Here is a 19,662-nt window from a genome sequence, read left to right as displayed (position 1 = left end):
CAGACGTACTGACTTATTAAAACAGAAAAACAACAATGCAAGAGGAATCCATATGTTTTATTATTTTAAGTCACTTCATGCGTTGCCTTTACCTTTAGCCATCCGTTATAATGACAGCCCACACAAAGATCAGTGAGATATAAACTACATTTAAGGCTAAGTCTAGACATCTGGGAGCCTCTGACACCAGCTCACAGGTGTACACACAACAAACAAAAGAAAGAACCTCCTGTATCAGGGCCCTTGTCTAGCTCGGTATCCTGTAAATGAGTAAGGTGGTTACTTCCATCAGCGCATACAAACTATATTTTCTCTCAGTCCTTAAGAGGAAACAAGAAAACAGAGAATTGGATTTTGTGCATTGATTCTGCACAAGTCATCAATAGTGCCTCTGTCATGCCAAACCCTCACATAACCTGAACTCTTTATGGCTGTGAAAACGCAGCAAACTGAAGAGATTAATGGCCACCGCCTAAAGTTGATTCATTAAATGCGGTATAGTTAAATCTCATGCTACACCTGTAAAGACTCCACTATCACATCAATTATTTCAGCTAATACAACTTAAAATGTGCAAAGTGAAAATGCTTTCACCACTCATTCATGCAGCTTCTGTCTGTGGTTTCCTGAAGTCCAATTTGAGCCTTGTAACTTTTGCCATTGCATAGGGGCTTTTTAAAGTCATGGTTAGGGAATGAGTGTGGTCAGCGAGCGTTTTCAGCAAGTACAATGTGTTTGTATGTGTGCGTCGTGGATATTTAATTGCTCTCCGAGGACAGTGTGTGCAGCACAGTGGTGAGGATGGAGAGAAACCCCTTCAGAGCTTTGTCATCGCTTGGTTGCTGTTTAAGAGTCACTTTTACTTCCTCTTCTTCCCTATCTTTTCTCACCAACTCTCTCCCACTTAGCCCAGCTTCCTGTCCCTCTTCCGCCACATCCCCATCCTCTGTGCCTTTCTTTATTTCTACTACCCTCCGACTTGCCTCTCCAGTGTACAGCAGCTCGCCGACTACGAGTGTGCTGCGGGGTGCGTCGCCAGAGTGTGCATGCTGGGTGTGTGTGTACAGGTAGACCCTCCAGGGGAGTGTGTGTGGTGGTGTGAAGGCCAGTGTCTGGATATTGACCAGCTGCATCGCAGCCTGAAGGCTTTGTGGTGAGCAGTGAGGTATGGCAGGGCATTGGATGCGTTCTTCCAAGCACACATAATCCTCCTCCTCTTCCAGCTTCTCAGCACCTAGCAAAACAGTCAGAGAAACTGATGTCAAGCAGACCAACTGAAGTAGAAGTATTAAGTAGCATGAACAGAAAAGTACAAGTAAATCCAATTTGTACTTAAGAACAATACTTGAGTACCTTTACTTAGATACATTCCACAACTGGAGATTTCACACTGGTTTTTAGTTTTTACAGCAGGCCTGTTTGCTCCTGTCAACCACAATACCTGTCCCATGAAGAGGAAGCTTTTGGCATGTAAGGATCTCCTTCCATTTAATCACCTTGCTCAGCATGTGAAGCCTGTCGCTGCATCCACAGATGCTCAAACTCCTCTGGGCTGAGAGCAGGGGAGAGGGACAAACTGATGGGGGCTGCGAGGCTAGAAGCCAGGACATTAGCAGAGGAATAGGTAAACCCACGGGCACTGTCTGAGCCTGGAGAAGACATGGGAGGACAAAGAGATGGTGGAAAAGGTATAGGGGGAAAGAAAGAAAGAATAAGGATGCAGCAACAGGGAGCCGAATTGTGGACAAAGGGATTTGAGTTAGGATGAGTGCCAGAGGAAGAGATTTGTGATTAAAAATGGCACTGCATTCCCAGAAATGGACCTTAACCTTGGGGGTGGGGGGGTGGTGGGACATTCTCAGTCTTTGACCAAAATAACACAACTTAATATGTAAGCTTGATCCCTGGGAACCCATTTAAAGTAGCATGACCATATTTGTGACCTTCTCGGTAGTATCACAGTGGAGATGACTAAGCTACAGTGGCTTCAGAAAGTATTCAGACCCTTTTACTTATTGCACACAATATTGTGTTATAGTTTATGAAGTTTATGAAGTTCATTGAATTTTCAGTTTAACACATTTTAACACGTGCACATACAAATAAGAAGTAATCTACCAATAGGGCATACAAAATTCTAAAAAGTAAAAAAAAGAAGAAAAAAAAAGAGATTAAGCGAAACCACTACATGTATATGCATACATTTTAAAATCTGCAATAATATCTGTAAAAGCATTTGCATTATTGTTGTAAAACTATGAATCTATGTAGTGTGCAATGTAGAACTATCATCATGGGTAGAGAGGGGACGGAACTGGTTACCACATGGGGGGAACCTTTGCGTTGGCTTCATTCCTCAGCACCAGAGGCTGCCGCTTGCTCTTAACCCACCTGACAGCTGGACAAAATGCCTGAGCAATAAGACACTAATTTAACCAAACAACCAACAGCAATGTAAAACAATTCCTCACAAAACAGGTTCAAGAACTTGTCAAGTGCAACAAGCTCCAACAGCTTGATGTGACAGCGGGAGTTCAGCTTCGTGCTTTCTAACTTCTTAGCACCAGGAAGTATGGTCCGCGCCTCCAAGTGGGGAATAGCTGTTTTGACTCCCCACCAGAGGAGAGCGACTAACTTGCTAACATCTAGAACAACCTGTGTGTCACAAGTTGTAGTGCTTGGAATGAAGCTCTCGGAGGCCATGTAAAATGTATGCCCTTTATTGGAAGAATGATTAGGGTAAATGCTAAATGGACTGCGCCTTTCTAGTCTTCCGACCATTCAAACTGCTCTAACACTACATGCCATCATTTACCCATTCATACACTGACGGCAGGGGCTACCATGCAAGGTGCCATCAGGACTGTAAACTAATTCACATTCACTTCCCAGTCATTCCAGAGCAACTTGGGGTTAAGTGTCTTGCCCAAGGACACATCGACATGAGGAGCTGGGGATCGAACCGCCGATCTTCCGATTGGAAGATTTAATAAAAGTTACAATCGCCCCTTTGACCCACAGGGTGCTGATGCTGCCTCCGACTGCGCCCCCTATCGCCCCTGCTTTGGGCATTCAATCTACATTTTCAAGGCCTTGGAAGAGGACTTTAGCTTTCCATAAGCACGTAGCAACAGCTGAAGAGAAATTTATCGGTCCCTGTTGACAGCATGGCTCGACACCGTACAAAGATACTCTACAGAAAGATTTTAATGTCTTCACTCACCTGAATGAACTTTCTCAATTTGGCTACAGTTCAGTGTGTCCGAGAGGTCAGTGTTAGGCTTGGGGTCAAAGGTCACATGTTCAGGGCTTCCTCTGCTGGCTGGCTCAGTCTCTACACAGCCCTGCCTCAGAGGCTCTAGAGTGTTAAAGCTGTATGCCCACTGGCTGATGGGCTCCGCGGGGCGGCCAATCAGAACACCCAGAGAAGGATCTGACCTCCGACCCTGGAGGACCTTACGTGTCTCTTCTGTCCCATAATGCAACAGGCGGTAGTAGAAAAGTGCCTGGTCACGCACGCACATGTCCGTCTCCTCCTCTGGAAAACACAAAGTGTGACAATGTCATCTCTTTCGCTCCCCCTTTCTGTTTTACGCCGTACACGCAAAACACACACAACCCTGTACTTCTATAATTGTGAGGACACTTATTGACATAAGGCATTCCTGAGCCCCTTACCCTAATCTTAACCATCATAACTAAATGACTAACCACACGCCTTATCCCAACCTAAACCTAATTTAACGTGAATTTTAAAACCAAGTCTGAACCTTCAAACAAGCCTTTGAAGGTCTCTCTGAAGGTGAGGACCACAGACTGTATAAAAGATGGACGCCCAAGGGTTTTTGAGGAGCTGTTGTTAAACTCAAAGTGGGTAGCTCCGGCTGTCGACCATCCTATCGCCCGGCTAATCCAAAAATGAGCAACAAGGTGGATTGTTGGTGGAGCAGAGACAGCCCAGGTGATGTAGCAGAGGCAATAGCACCTGTCAATTAAAGCAGCCGTGCCCTACCCATAACTGCAAGCCATAATATAATTTTAACGGGTGAGTTATATAAAAATCATCCCCCGTACAGTTGTCACGAACGAGGATATGATCTATAGAGACCCGTTTTCTGTATCACATTGTAAACCCTATTTCTGCTGTAAAATTGTAAATTGTAAAATGGGGGTCAATCAGAGACTGTTCTTTTTGGAGCCAGTTTTGGCACTTCCATGTTGGCTTCATTTTTCAGCACTGGTGTTTGCCACTTGGTGAGGACAGGCCAACATGTCCTCACTTTCCAAAAATGTCCTCACTCTCAAGGTCTAAAACTCAAATTGGATTCTAACAAAGATAGACATACACGTACGCACACACCTATGCAGTAGTGCAGCAGTCTTCCGAGCATGTCTTGTGTCTCAGCAGGCCGGCACAAAAACAGCCTCATGGTGGTCGTAAGCAGCTCCATCTTGACTCCCAGAGAGGCCTCGCTCCTCACTCCATCAATGAACACCTCCAACGTGTATGGGGCGCTGGAGACTCGCTCCCCATACACAGCCAGCAACCACAGCAAGGCTTGCCTGCCCTAAACGAGGATCAGGAGAATGAACAGAGGATTTAGACTAAATATAAAATGCCCTTGACACCCACAGATACGTTTTGCGTTACTCTGGGTGATCAGATTTCTGCTCACATTTGAAGGTACCCTGTGGAGTTCTTGACCACTAGTAGTGAGTGTGGTGACGCGGGTGATGTGATACACAGTCATAAGGGCTGGATATCATTTCAAAATCAGTAAGCTTCTAGATTAAATGAGTAAAGGCTGGTGTTTTTATATTGAGGTATTGCTACTATTACTTAAGTCAAGGATCTGGATGCTTCAACCACCACTGCAGGCTAAGGAAGACAAACAACCGTAACAGAGAAGCAAGGAAGCGGTGGAGACTTTGTTAGAGCACACACACACACACACACACACACACACACACACACACACACACACACACACACACACACACACACACACACACACACACACACACACACACACACACACACACATATATCAGGTACCTGCGGTCAGGGGAGGCAAAGCCTCACCTGTCATCATGACAAGTAAAAAACAAATAATGCTAAAATAAAATAAATATTAATATTTCTCTACTGATCTGTGCTATAAATGTAATTTCCAATCATTTCAAGCATTTGTATAATCACAATCGCTGAATTTTGCTCGCGGAGTGTTGTAAAAGCGCTCGGCAAAGTAAAATACGCGCGATGCTGTTTGATTTGCGCGCGCGTGTGGATCTCATTGGCACTCTCGGATTTTGACAGTGATTTGCCTTCATAAAAGGCCATGTTCACAATACAATACCAGTGAGAAATGCTGATATCAGGAAAAAAACTGAAAGGGGACAGGACCATCCTTGACCAAAAAAAAGAAAGAACGCAGAGGAATGGGAAAAAAGAAAGAACTAGAGACTGCAAATGCTATACACGGCCTTTTTCTACTGAGCCCAACCACTTCAAACCAGAGAGAAGAGCACAAATAAAACACCAAGACAAAAATCTCTACTGTGTGCGGATGTGGCAGCAGCTCTGGTCTGACCTGGCTGTCCTGCAGCGTCTCCTCGCAGCCCTCTAGAGCCAAACACACAGTGTCGCTGCACTGAGGACACACCCAGACCAGGTCACGCATCGTCTGCACCACCGCTGAGGAGTGTATGGGGGGGGGGGAGAGAGACAGACAATGTGGAAAAACAGTTGCTGGCAATTGTGACAGAATCAACTGCCTATTCTGGACAGTACAGAATGTATGCAGTGGGTATGTGTGGGGGGAATGAGTTCTACCAGAAGTGATGTGCTCCTGCTTGAGGCCAAGCAGTCCAGTAAGAATCTCCAGACATCTGTCGCTGTAACTCCGTCCAATACGACCTGGAACCAATCCACACAGGAGACTTTAGAAAGTCTATCACCATCTGACTAAACTTTACTGGAGTCTTCCTAATAGTATGAAAACAACGTGATAATACAGCAGATGTTTTGTGTGTAGAAGATGTAAAAAAGTGACTGCCTGGAAGTGTTTGTCTTGTAATAGAGACATAGTTAAGAAGACAAAAGTGTGCATAGTCATGCATTATGCTGCCACAAAAGAGTATGACTGTGTGTTTACCTATAGCTGAGATTGCAGCCTGGGCAGTGTCAGTGTTGACATCAGTGCAGTATCCTTTCAGCTCATCCAGTAACATTGCTACATTGTCATCATTAACCAGCTCCACCAGCACCTGCAAACACAACAGCGATAGCTTGACTATTACTGCTTGTGCGGCCTCATTACAGAAACTGCTTGCCTTTTCTTAAGTTTTAAAGGTAGGTGAAATACTATTCCTAAACTCATGGCTGTGTCCTATCCTATGTTAACTGTGCTATTTCAACTTGCACTCCCCCACATCTCAGGTATGCAGCCCCAGGGACTGTGTTGTGCTTGTGTTCTTGTATAAAGTGTTATTAATGTTGCTCCTTGATTCCAGAGAAGCCCTCTGACATGGATGGTAAAAACTACAATAAACTCTATTTGAAATCTTAACTAAAACTGTACATTTGATTCTTCAATCGGCACTCGTCCTGTCATGCCTGTATCTATGTTTAGAATGTACTGGTAGGTTACTTGAGATGGAAAAGTGATAATGTGATCGGCTCTCACTTGTCACTGTCTAGCTAGCTTGCTATCATGGACAAAAATAAAAGATGTAGCAAGTTGATCAAATTATAAATGAATAGTATTGTCATTCAATATATAGTATACACATTAATGCGTGGTCCAGGGAATTTAAAGCATATTTCAGTGTACCTGTTGTTCCCCACCTTTGTTATCATACAGATCTTACAACAGTGCCATTTTGGCAGTTATTTTGAATTTAGGACAGAGTCTACGCCATCCGAAATTAAGTTTCCTAATTTGGGAAATCCGTAAATTCCTATCCTAAGATATCATAGGATTTTTTTCTAAATGCAGTTAGGAAACATGTTTCTGTATTACAAACAATCCTGTCATGTCATCCTAAACTAATGAGGCCCCTGGAGAGGGGAGAAATAAAGTAAGAAAGACCTAACACAAACAATTAAACAGTCATTATAAGGGGCTAGATGACAAGTAGGTTGCCTGGATTGACTGACTGCTATGCACTGCTACAAGGTGGATCTGTGAGACCACAATGGTGCCTGCTACCCAGACTATACCCACACTAAAGCTATCTCACTTGATGAACAGCTGACAGCTAAGAGCAAAGCCACATTTCATTTGTCAAAGTAAGCAGCAGCTAACAATAAAATCCTTGCCAACAGTATTTGTATCAAACAAATATGACTTATGAATACAACAACTATGAACATAAAGGCACACAGATTGCATGTGAATGCAATAACATGGAACATATCACTGTAAGGGCTTTTCAGCTGACCCTTAGCCCCAGGCTATGTGAGCTGTTAGATTGATTCTAAGAACTGGCACATTTCAAAGATGGACAACCCTGGCGTTTGTTGAGTCAATTGTCAAGGGTTACTCCCTAAACAAATCAAGCTAACAAACCGGGCTGACGTGAACAATGGAATGTGGGTCACCTTTTTGTTGTCCAATCTGTTTAACAGTAGTCATTACATTACATTACATTACAGTCATTTAGCAGACGCTTTTATCCAAAGCGACTTACAATAAGTGCATTCAACATTGGTAATCAAAAGAACTACTAGTTACCAGAAGTCATAAGTACATTTCCTTTTCCAAACAAGCATCTAAGAGCATGAAGCAGAGCATAACTCAGAGCCAAAGTACAGTGCAGAAACAAAGAAAAACAGTTAGTTCTATAAGTAATACAAATACAATAAGTACTAAGTGGAAGGCTCAGGGTAGCACTTCCTGAAGAGGTGGGTTTTCAGCCTGCGCCGAAAGATGGGCAGCGACTCAAGTTCATTCCACCACTGTGGGGCCAGGACAGAAAACAGCCGTGACCGGGTCGATCGGCCGCCAGGACCTCTGAGCGACGGGGCAACCAATCGCCCCGAGGCAGCAGAGCAAAGTGGTCGGGCGGGGGTGTAGGGCTTGACCATGGCCTGGAGATAGGAAGGAGCTGTTCCTTTCACTGCCCTGTAGGCTAGCACCAGAGTCTTAAACTGGATGCGAGCTCTTACAGGTAGCCAGTGTAGAGAACGGAGAAAGGAAGTTGTGTGAGAGAACTTGGGCGATTGAACAGTAGGCGAGCTGCGGCTTTCTGGACAAGCTCCAGAGGTCTGATGGCCGACGCCGGGGATCCGGCGAGTAGAGAGTTGCAGTAGTCCAGGAGGGAGATGACAAGAGCCTGGATGAGAACCTGCGCTGTCTCGTCAGTGAGGAAGGGACGAATCCTCCTGATGTTGTAGAGCAGGAATCTGCAGGAGCGTGTAACGGATGAAATGTTTGCTGAGAATGACAGTTGGTCATCCAGGGTCACACTCAGGTTCCTCGCAGTCCGAGTTGGCGTCACCACGGTATCATCAATGGTGATGGACAGGTCCCGGTGCTGGCAACCCTTCCCCGGGAGGAACAGTAGCTCAGTTTTGTCTAGGTTGAGCTTGAGGTGGTGTGTCGTCATTCACTTCGAGATGTCAGCCAAACACGCAGCAATGCGCATCTCCACTTGGATGTCACCGGGGGGAAACGACAAGACCAGCTGGGTGTCATCGGCATAACAATGGTAGGAGAAGTCATGCGAGCGAATAACAGAACCCAGAGATGTTGTGTAGAGCGAGAAGAGAAGGGGGCCCAGGACTGAACCTTGCGGAACCCCCATAGTCAGCATGCGTGGTTCCGACACGGCCCCCCTCCAGGTCACCTGGTAGGATCGACCCGTCAGGTAGGATGCAAACAGGGAGAGTGCAGAGCCTGAGACGCCCATCCCCTCGAGGGTGGAGAGGAAGATTTGATGGTTCACAGTGTCAAACGCCGCAGACAAGTCCAGGAGAATCAGGACAGAGGAGAGAGAGTTAGCTCTTGCGGCGTGAAGCGACTCTGTTACCGCAAGGAGGGCCGTCTCTGTCGAGTGACCCACTTTGAACCCAGACTGGTGGGGGTCCAAAAGGCTGTTCTGGTGGAGATAGGAAGACAGTTGGTTAAAGACAGCACGTTCAAGTGTTTTGGATAGAAAGGGTAGAAGAGAAACCGGTCTGAAGTTCTTGACATCAGAGGGGTCAAGTGATGGTTTCTTCAGAAGTCTTGAGGCCGTGGGAAAGCATCCTGAAACAAGAGATGTGTTGATGAGGTGAGTGAGGAAAGGAAGGAGTTCAGTCGCAATAGACTGAAGAAGAGGGGAAGGGATCGGGTCAAGGGAGCACGTGGTGGGGCGGTTAGACGTAACAAGGTTGAGGACCTCGTTAGGGGAGAGGGGAGCCAGATAGGGTAAGATGGGGCGTGGAGATGGGAGGGAGAGCTGTGGGGGCAGGATTGGACAGGGTGGACAGGGAGAGAGGGGCTGAGAGAAGGAGGATCTGATATCGTTTACCTTCTTGTCAAAGAAGTTGGCGAAATCATCAGGGAGAAGGGAGGAAGTAGGAGGAGGGGGTGGGGGTTGGAGGAGTGAAGTGAAAGTTTCAAAGAGTTTTTTAGGATTGGAAGCAGAGGTTAGGATTTTAGAGTGGAAGAACGCAGCTTTAGCAGTAGATAGAGAGGATAGTCATTCTAGAATGTAAAAATTTGCAGTGTGTTCCAACGGACATTCAAACCAGGGCTAGTAGAAGTGCAGTGTGAATATAGCCCTAGTCTTAGGTTAACCCTGGGTTAACAATATGTGTGTGAAAAAGGGGGTTATCTCAGGGTCAACTCTTAGCCCAGGGCTAGCCATAGCATAAGAATTTGCCGTGTGTAGGCTGAAGAGCCCAAGTGGTGCTGGCCTTTTAAAAAAAAAAAAAAAAACCTGAATTACCTGCATCTTCCTTTGCTTGATGTAGGCTGGCTCAGCGTAGCCGCAGAAGAAACGCTTGTAGTGCGCCCCCATCAGGCCAGGGAGAGAACGCAACAGCAGCTGGAGAAACACACAGACACCATTTCATTCCTCAAAATGTGTCCACACTTCCATCTGACAAGAGATTTCCACTGACAAAGAAACCCATCAACCCATCAAAATTGTTATGCAGGAAATATTACTTTGTATATCCCCTCAGTGCACACACAAGCAAATGATGATTCTTACTAATGGTAAGAATTAAGAGCAATGCCATTAGTTCTGTCCCTCTGTTCTATTTAGCAGACGCTTTTATCCAAAGCGACTTACAATTCAGTATCTATCTACACACCGTAGGCACAGCTACGGGAACAATTTTGGGGTTAAGTGTCTTGCTCAAGGACACATTGACGTGAGACTAGCAGAGCAGGAGATCGAACCGCCGACCCTCTGATTGAAAGGCGACCCTGCTCTCCGCTCTCTCACCCATGCAAATAGGAAGTATTTAGCCTGTTTGTAGCTTGTCAACAAGCTAAAGAAAAACTACATAGTTTGATGGCAGTGCTGAGCGGTAGTTCAGTTCAGGCTATCAGGTTCTTGTTTTGTTACCAGTAGCACGTTTGCCGCTTCTAGCTCGGTTTTCTGCAATTCAAACTGATGAAGTCCTTAATTCAGGTGTGTGTGCACCGTGTGTCTGCTCTCTGTGTTAATGTGGTAGCAACCTCAGAAGCCATCGGCTATCGGTCTGATGACAGATAAGCCTCTGGGGCACAGAGGTTATATTTCTGGAGTTAAAGAGTAGCCAGCGGATAACACTTCCTTCTCCGGGCGCTGCTCACAGTCTGATTAGCAACTTGAGATGCAAGACTTGAGTTGGAGTTGAGAGACGACGTGTACGACCGGATTGTAGACCAAAACTTGGCACCGAAAGCTTTGCCTTCACTTTTGGACAACTGGAAGTGTAAAAGAGCTGAAGGTGATGCTGACTCGACTAAGCAGCGTTTCTACCGTGTTGTTGGTGAGGTGGCCTGTATTCTTTCAGCCCTATCAGCTAAACATTGGTCACATAAACTCTAGACTAGATTACCGCAATTCCTTATTATCAGGCTGCTCTAATAAGTCTCTTAAATCTCTCCAGTTGATTCAGAATGCTGCAGCTCATGTACTAACAAAAGCCAAGAAAAGAGATTTGAACTGCCACAAAGGTTATTCATGTCGTTAAGTATGCTTGTTTATATGTTGTTGTTTGAACGGTTTGTTTTTGTGAGTATGGGTTTTTTGTTTTGTAAAAAAGGGGGGGGAACTATTGTTGCGTGTTGTGTTGTACTGGGACTCGTTTGTCCGTGGCACAGTGACAGCAGGAGGACACGTGAAGTCGAGTGAGGTCATTGGCCAAATCCCAATGTCCTCCCTAAACCCTAAGCCCTGAACCCTCAAGGACTTAATTGACGTCACCTGGTAAGTGGTTGAGTGTGAAAGGCTGCAAGGGCTCAAAATGGTATAAATATGAATGGGACAGCACTTTGCTGCAACATATTACGTTACCATGAAAACGACAAAAAATAAGATGTATAATTGTGGGTATTTATTTTATACTTTGTACTCCCTGATTTGAACGTCTTCAGGCTCCTTCCTCACAAGATGAGGTCATTTCATATAATCTATTTACTCGTTTTTGTCAAAACATCTTCGATGACAAAATCAAATATTTGATGGATAAATAAATAAATATCCTCTGATTTTTAGTTGGTTTTTTTTCCATCTTTAACCCTTAATGTTTCTGTGTAAATATAATAAGACAGGCTGAACACAGGTGAGCCATCCTCTTTGTTTACCTTTTTTTAACGTCCCCATACGTCCACTGGTTACCCCGTGTTTAACGTCACGTTGCTATGACTTGTGGGTAATTCCCTTAGGCTAAGTCAGCATACCATGCTGAGTTACGGAAAGGGTTCATAAAGGGCTCAAAATGTCTGCCAGAGAGCCCTCAAACACTTGAAGATTTGACAGTGGGACAGCCCTAAACCCTCACGGACTTCGCGGGAGCACGCCTCAAAGTCCGTGAGTCCGTAAGGGGGACATTGGGATTTGGCCATTGACAACAATCCAGAACTTCGAAAGGCCCAGGTGCTCAACACCAAAGCAAAAGAGGACAGGACATTGCTAGACCGCCTGACAAGGTTTTCTGACTGGAAAAGAGCTGTCAAAGCTATTGCTCGTCTCAAGCACCATGCTAAGCAAATCAAGGGTCTCAAACCTAAAACAAGTGAAGCCACAGGTGTGGAGGAAAGACTGAAGCAGAGCTTTTCATAATCAAATTGGTTCAAATGGAAGCATTCAGCAGTGAAATCAAAAGTATAAAGCAATGCAAGGAAGTAAAACCTAAAGACAAAACAAACAAGCTACACAAACTAAGTCCCTTTGTAGATGAGTACAGTGTGCTCAGGATTGGAGGACATTTGACAAGATCTAGTCTTCACCCACATGTCAAGCATCCTGCCATCATACCAAAGGCAAGTCATGTGTCTTCTTTACTCATCAAGAACTACTATGAAAAGGTGTATCACCAAGGAAGAGGAATAACTGTAAATGAATTGCAATCCAATGGAATTTGGGTTACAGGATGCAGCAGTGCAGTTGCCTCACACATTTACAAGTGCACAACATGCAGAAAGTATAGAATGAACAAACAGGATCCGAAGATGGCAGATTTGCCAGAAGAAAGAATGGAAATGACCCTCCATTCACACATTGTGGCATAGATCGGTCCAAAGCAATCTATGTGAAAGAGGCTAGAAAGGCGCTGAAAAAGTATGGTCTTCTTTTCACTTGTATGTGTTCCAGAGCCATACATATTGAAATGCTTGATGATCTCACGACAGATGCTTTCATCAATGCATTGCGTGCATTCATCGCAATACGTGGAAATGTAAGACAGTTGAGAAGTGTTCAAGGTACCAACTTTGTTGGCTCAAAGGGAGAGTTCATGCAATGAAGGACCTGGATCATGAACACTTAAAGGAACATGGATGTGAGTTTGTAATGAACTTCCCAGCATCAAGTCACATGGGAGGTGTATGGGAGAGACAAATTAGAACCATCAGAAGCGTTCTAGAAGCAATCCTTGATCAATCTGCTAAAAGACTTGACAGTGCATCACTTAGGACCTTTCTGTATGAAGTGATGGCTATTGTAAATAGCAGACCTCTGACAACAGAGCACTTACATGATCCAACAAGTCTTGAACCTCTCACGCCCAACCATATCCTCATGATGAAGTCTAACATCATATCTCACCCTCCTGGTCAATTTGTAAGTCAGGATCTCTACCTACGCAAGAGATGGCGACAGGCTCAATTCTTGGCAAATTAATTCTGGACAAGGTGGTAGAAGGAGTACCTCTTTAATCTTCAGCAAAGACAAATATGGCAAAGGGATAAAAGAAATATGCGACATTGTCATCCTACACGAGGACGGCTCTCCATGAAATCAATGGAGATTAGCAAGAGTAGCACAGGTGTACCCTAGTACTGATGGAAGAGTCAGAAAGGTAAAACTGTTAATGAGTGACTCAACCATAGATAACCAGGGAAATGCACCACTAAGCTAGTCTATCTTGACAGTCCTGTTCAAAAAACGGTTGCACTGCTTGAAGCAGAATAAATGTTATGGTTATTTTTGTGAGGTGAAATCCCCAAAAATTGTGATTTGGTAGGAGTTTAACTGCCATAAAGGTTATTCATGTCGTTGTTTAGTATGCTTGTTTATATGTTGTTGTTTGTACGGTTTGTTTTTGTGAGTATGGGTTTTTGGTTTTGTATAAAGGGGGGGAACTATTGTTGCGTGCTGTGTTCTACTGGGACTCGTTTGTCTGTGGCACAGTGACAGCAGGAGTACGCGTGAAGCGGCATAAGTCACTCAAAATGTTAAATTAAAGTAAACTAAAAAGTTAAAGTGTTATTGTACAAGTTAAAGTGATCATCTTTGATCGTGTGTTTCAAGTGGACTCATTTCCCTCTCGGTTGTGTGCAGCCAGTGAGTTCGACTGTGGATTGAGGACGGTGGTGTAGAAGGAGGAATAAATTCATCAGTAGAAAAGAACTAAAGGTGTTGTGTATTTCCCGGAGGGAGTGATAGAGATCATATTATCCTGTATTAGCTTCTCTACACTGGCTACCTGTAAAATCAAGAATAGAATTTAAAATCCATCTACTTACCTACAAAGCCCTGATTGGTCAGTGTTGTAGAAAATCTAAGACTAATTATGATTCTCCTATCCTACAATGAAGATCTGCCCAAAGAGAGCCTTACCTCATGTGACCTGAATGGCTGAACTTCCTTTGAGACTAAGGGAGACCAAGTGGTCGCATGTGTGAGGGCCAAAGGGTCAGGAGGGGTAAGCGTAACTAGCTTTTCAACCTGTTGAGATGACAGCACTACTCTGAGCTAAGTTACAACCATGACTTTCACTGTTAACCAGGGTGACCTCCGCACGAGAACAGAGGGTTAAGTGAGGATCCAGATATTATGTCTCTCCCTCTCCTGTAGGATGAAAAGCCCATCTGTTCTCTCATGTGTCCTAGGCCATCCTGTGCCTAGTGTGTGTGTGAGTTTACAACTATATAAACATGTGGCTTGGAGTTGAAACTCTGATCAGTCTTGACACGTTACCTTGTATATGTAAAACCCTGTCTCCTTCTTGCAAGAATAAATGTCCTGTGATTATTACTTTTACATCGGCTTCGAGTGAATTTCTCTAACAGTCAGGCACCATCATATCTTAAGGAGCTTATAGTACCATATTATCCTACTAGAGATATCAGGGTTACTTGTGGTTCCAAGAGTCTTAAAAAGTAGGATGGGAGCCAGAGCCTTCAGTTATCCTGAAGCTCCTCTTCTGTAGAACCAGCTTCCGTTTCAGTCCGGGGGTCAGACACACTCACCACATTTAAGAGTAGGCTTAAAACTTTCCTTTTTGATAACACTTATAGTTAGGGCTGGCTCAGGTTTATAGTTAGGGCTGGCTCAGGTTTATAGTTAGGGTTGGTTCAGGTTTATAGTTAGGGCTGGCTCAGGTTTATAGTTTGGACTGGTTCAGGTTTATAGTTAGGACTGGCTCAGGTTTATAGTTAGGACTGGCTCAGGTTTATAGTTAGGGCTGGTTCAGGTTTATAGTTAGGGCTGGTTCAGATTTATAGTTAGGGCTGGCTCAGGTTTATAGTTAGGGCTGGCTCAGGTTTGCCTTGCCTAAACTACTATAGGCCTAGACTGCCAGGGGACTTCCTAGGATAAACTGACCTCCTCTCTCCTCTTCTGTATGAATTCTTGTCCCATTATTCACATTACTAACTTTGCTTCTTCACCGGAGTCTTTGTGCTTCTTCTCCTCACAGGTTTCCGTGGATCGTGGTTAAATCTGGACCATAGTCTTGCCTCCTGCCGTGGTTCTGTCATATGCATTGAATGTGTTGTAACTCTGTTATATTGTTCATTCTGTACACATGACATCTATCACACTTCTGTCCATCCTGATAAAGGGATCCCTCCTCTGTTGCTCTCTCTAAGGTTTCTTTCTCTTTTCTCCCCATGAAAGGTTTTGGGGGAGTTCTTCCTGTTCCGATGTGAGGGTCCTGGGACAGAAGATGTCGTATGTATACAGATTGTAAAGCCCTCTGAGGCAAATTTGTGATTTTAGGCTATACAAAAGAATAAACGGCTCTGACAGCATTATAGCAGATGAGCTGTCTCATGCATAACATTAACGCTTACTTTCTCACCTGTTTGTTTCCAGTCTTATTACTCTTTAAAGTGCCTTCGTAGTCTATACAGATTTAGTTTTAGTTCTGTATCTCAAGTGTTTACCTTTACCTGTATGTGCAACTGCACTTTGCTGCTGATCCTTCCAGTATTATCTTACCTGGGCTGATGAGCCTATAGAGCTGTCCAGTTCTGTCTGCATGGCTCTCTCTCTTAGCTCCTCCGTGGTTTGTTGCTTGGCCATGTCTTTTCTTTTAGCATCTTCATACACTATACTCCATTCAGCCTGGCCCTCACACACATCTCTGATGCTATTGACTGTCCCCATCTCATTGAATTGTTTTGTTGAATCAATAGATTGTTTAATTTTTTCGACCTCCAGCTTTTTGTGTGCCATTTCCTGACAGAGTGGAAGTCTACAGTATCAAATTCTGCATTAACGCCAGGTGCACAAACTGGAATACTTTGACACCCTCTACCTCATAACTTGGATTAGCACTGACCTGTATGTGGCAGAGGGCAGTGAACCTCGTCTCTCTGGACACGCTGCCGCAGGCGGCCAGCAGGGGTCCACGTACTCGCTCCAGGGCCGCCAGGCTAACAGCAGGCAGGCCAGAGCAGAGGCAGAGGAAGAGGCTGAGGGTAGCTGCCATGACAGGGGGGTGGGGGCTGACCAGAGAAGCATCCAGCAGGGACAGGATGTCAAACAGCTCGTTCTCTGACTGGGGACGATAACGCTGGAGGATCCTCAGCACCTCACACTGACCCCAAACATCCGAATCCTTCAACCTAGGAGGACAGATAAACAGAGAGATGTAGACCAGGAGGGCAGCCAGGCATGCTGCTGAAGTGTCTTTGAGCAAAATGCTGACCACCAGTACCTGCTCACTCTGTCAGTGGGAACATGAGCTAAAACCATAAATGATTAACTGCAAAACTGTTGGAAGGGTCGGTGCTCAATGTTGTAAACTTGTGTAAATATGATGAGTGCGAGTGTATCTAATGCCTGATACATCTTATTCCTCTGTTCCATCGAGCTGAACACACTGTTGTTTATTTTGACCCAATCCCACATACACTGTCCTGCTGATGGCAATACTCACTAGAGCACCAAGTGTGGAATCATCTACAGCTGAATACAGTCGCCAATCTAATGCACTATTTCCTTCAGTGTCAGGAGTTAATAGGTCACGTTTGTTATAAAACGATGGTGGCCAGCTGTTTTAAATTACTACGGGTCTTTGGTCCAGGCGGAAAAATCTCAACTATTCTTTATTATTATTAAACCATTAATTGAAGCCAGGGTTGGTAATCTCTTTGTTTACCGTTACATCACTCCAGGAGTCAGTAAATCAAATGTTCTGAGAAAAAAAGAAAAAAAGATTGCAGGACTGTAATATGCTTCCTTACCTGCCTGTCTACCAAAATGAAGTGATTGTTAAGCAGTGAGGCAGTGGCAGTAGAGATTACTGTAGATATCTGTATGGTAAGAGAGTATGGTAAGCCACCATAATTTTATAGAGCATCACTGTGACATGTCTCCTCCTCCTCCTCAGATTAGTCAGGGAAATAAAAGATAACAAGCAAAACAAATTAGAAGGTACAAGAATGTTACTGCTGAAGTTTGGTTTTGTGCTAAAATAAAAAAGAACAAAAAAAGGGTTTCAGTTGCCTCCATCAGCCTCGTGAACGTCACCATGTGGCACAGCATTGTTTAAAAACCTCAATGCTGACCACACGTTTCACTCATACGTGTACCACATAAAAAGACGTCCATTAAGTGACATGGTTCTCCTTCATTCTAACCTGTTGAGGAGGTGATGGGTGATAGGCTTATTAATAGCCACTCCTCCCTCCTCCTTCAGGATCTCCTCCAGAGCTCGGAGGCAGTTCACCATCACCACCGGGTCTGGGTCTCTCAGCAGGCCGTACAGCTCGTTCACCACTGCAGCATCTGGAAGAATCGTAGGATGCATATACAGAGAGCATGAAAAAATGTTTATCTTAGTTTTCTAACCCCTGCGTGCACATGCATCTCCCGATGACGTCTCTAAAAGATCTTTATGCGCTTGTTGTGTGTTGAGACAATGGGAAAGAAAGAAAGAGACAGGACAGCCATCCATCCCCCCTACCTATCTCAGAGTTGGGTTGGAGATTATGTAGTTTGGCCCAGCCGAGAACAGCCACTCGTCGTACACAAGCGGCTCTGTCCCTCAGTCCTGCTGTCAGAGGCTGCTCCACATACTCCACCAGACTGGGTAACCTGGGAAACACGGAGACACACAGTCACACAGTCAAAGACCGAATGATTCCAGCAGTCACAGACCGATGTGACGGCTTGTGACTCACCTGAGGTTGGTCATGTTCCTCAGGGCCAGGCTGCGCACCATGGGGTTTGGGTCCTGACAGTCTTTCCTCAGCGTGTTGATGACCAGCAGAGACAGCTCTGGGTTCAAAGTGGCATAGGAACACAGGAAGACGTAGACCAGCTTCTTCTGGACTATGTCCACTGTGGCACAGGCTTTCACCATCTCACTGAACAGGCCTGATACATCCACACCCTGTGACATCGCCCTGGGACAGAGAGAGAGAAGGGGGGGGGGGGGGGGGGGGGGGGGGGTCAGGTAACCAGACTGCACTGTTAACCCTAAAGGCGGGTTATAATTTGGAAGGTTCCGGTGCAGGTTCTGGTCCAAGCTCTTGTCATTTGGAGCCTAGACTACTGCAAGTCCCTCCTGGTTAGTGTGCCTGCATGTGCCACCCGACCTCTGCAGTTCATTTTATTTAACGTTTGAAGTAATGTCATTGGTCATTCAGGACATCAGAGAAATGTGGAACATTTCTATCCATAATAATTTGCGGTAACAGGGCTTCATATTTTATATGCAATCAATGAAGGACTCTCTAAACAGGAAGGTCTTTCAGATGAAGCTACATTTAGGGACCTATCTGCGTTTTACAGTGTATAGTGTTTATACATTCATAGGAATACTTTTCCAAATCTTCAGTAGATTCATTTCAAAGCGTATCTGGTAACAGTCACTGGACTGTTTGATGGGGGGGGGTTGTATCGTACCTGATCACTTTGAGGATGGTGCTCCTGTAGCGTAGCTGGTCGGACTGGACGTTGGGGTTGCACAGAGCTCTCCTCAGCTCCCTCACCGTGTCCTCGCTGCCTAGATAAGGCATGGCGGCCGCACGCACACCGCAGCTCGGGCCGTTACATTTACCGTCGCGCCATTCTTCACACGTGCTTCACACTTTTAAAAACGTGCCAGATTAACACTTCAAGTGGAGGGGTTCATTCTTGTCACAGCTCGATGACTCGATTGTTTACACACCGCACACTTCCGCATTTCTTCTTCTACGTTTAGTTTGATTTTCATAGAATGCTGCTTTCTGCTGGTTGATATAGGAATTGCACTTTATCATTTAACGTGCCCAATTCATCCTTTGGGACCTACCGGGTTCATGCTTGGGAGGCGGGACCTTGATGATGATGAGGATGATGCATAATCTCCAACCCAACTCTGAGATCGGTATCTCCCGAACGTCATCGGGAGATGCATGTGCATGCAGGGGTTAGAAAACTAAGATAAATATATTTTCATGCTCTCTGTATGCATCCTACGATTCTTCCAGATGCTGCAGTGGTGAACGAGCTGTACCCCAGACCCAAAACAGCTGTTTTGGAGAGTTTTTTCCACTCTCAAGATAGTGTCAGTGTTTCCTGGTAATGGATCCTTCGATCCGTCAGTAAAAACCTGCACATGGTCAATATTTAAATCCCTCACTTACCAGACTCACTCACTTTTATTTCTTGGCTTATTTTTTTTTATTTCTGATCCACTACCAGAGTTTCTAGAAGTGATTAAACAGAGATTAAAGGCCATAACGCCTTCTCATGTTCTTCCAAATCTCTTACTGCTGCATGTCCTGTCGAGCCCAAACT

At 44.9% G+C, this 19,662-nt stretch overlaps 1 protein-coding gene across 2 annotated transcripts; it reads right to left on the bottom strand.

Annotated features, from left to right (window-relative positions):
- Positions 1-38: 38 nt before the first annotated feature.
- On the bottom strand, positions 39-19,059 carry ap4b1 (adaptor related protein complex 4 subunit beta 1). 2 transcript variants are annotated; one of them, XM_068733336.1, is made up of 13 exons: positions 18,787-19,059; positions 18,060-18,284; positions 17,843-17,973; positions 17,517-17,664; positions 16,214-16,499; positions 9,937-10,035; positions 6,156-6,267; positions 5,834-5,917; positions 5,592-5,695; positions 4,361-4,568; positions 3,224-3,538; positions 1,497-1,649; positions 39-1,234 (listed from the first exon to the last, which is right to left on the bottom strand). In XM_068733336.1, the coding sequence occupies exons 1-13, from the start codon at positions 18,897-18,899 to the stop codon at positions 759-761; spliced, it is 2,454 nt and encodes an 817-aa protein (XP_068589437.1). In that variant the 5' UTR covers positions 18,900-19,059; the 3' UTR covers positions 39-758. The 2 variants fall into 2 exon arrangements, with proteins under 2 accessions (XP_068589437.1, XP_068589438.1); XM_068733337.1 differs by lacking the exons at positions 5,592-5,695; positions 5,834-5,917; positions 6,156-6,267.
- Between the last annotated feature and the right edge of the window lie 603 nt (positions 19,060-19,662).

The sequence above is a fragment of the Cebidichthys violaceus genome, unplaced genomic scaffold, assembly GCF_023349555.1.
Source record: "Cebidichthys violaceus isolate CVI_PGR_0920_01 unplaced genomic scaffold, fCebVio1.0.p SCAF_6, whole genome shotgun sequence".
Taxonomy (NCBI): Eukaryota; Metazoa; Chordata; class Actinopteri; order Perciformes; family Stichaeidae; genus Cebidichthys; species Cebidichthys violaceus.
The sequence above is the reverse complement of the archived record's forward strand: the minus strand, read 5'-3'. Positions and strand labels throughout refer to the sequence as shown.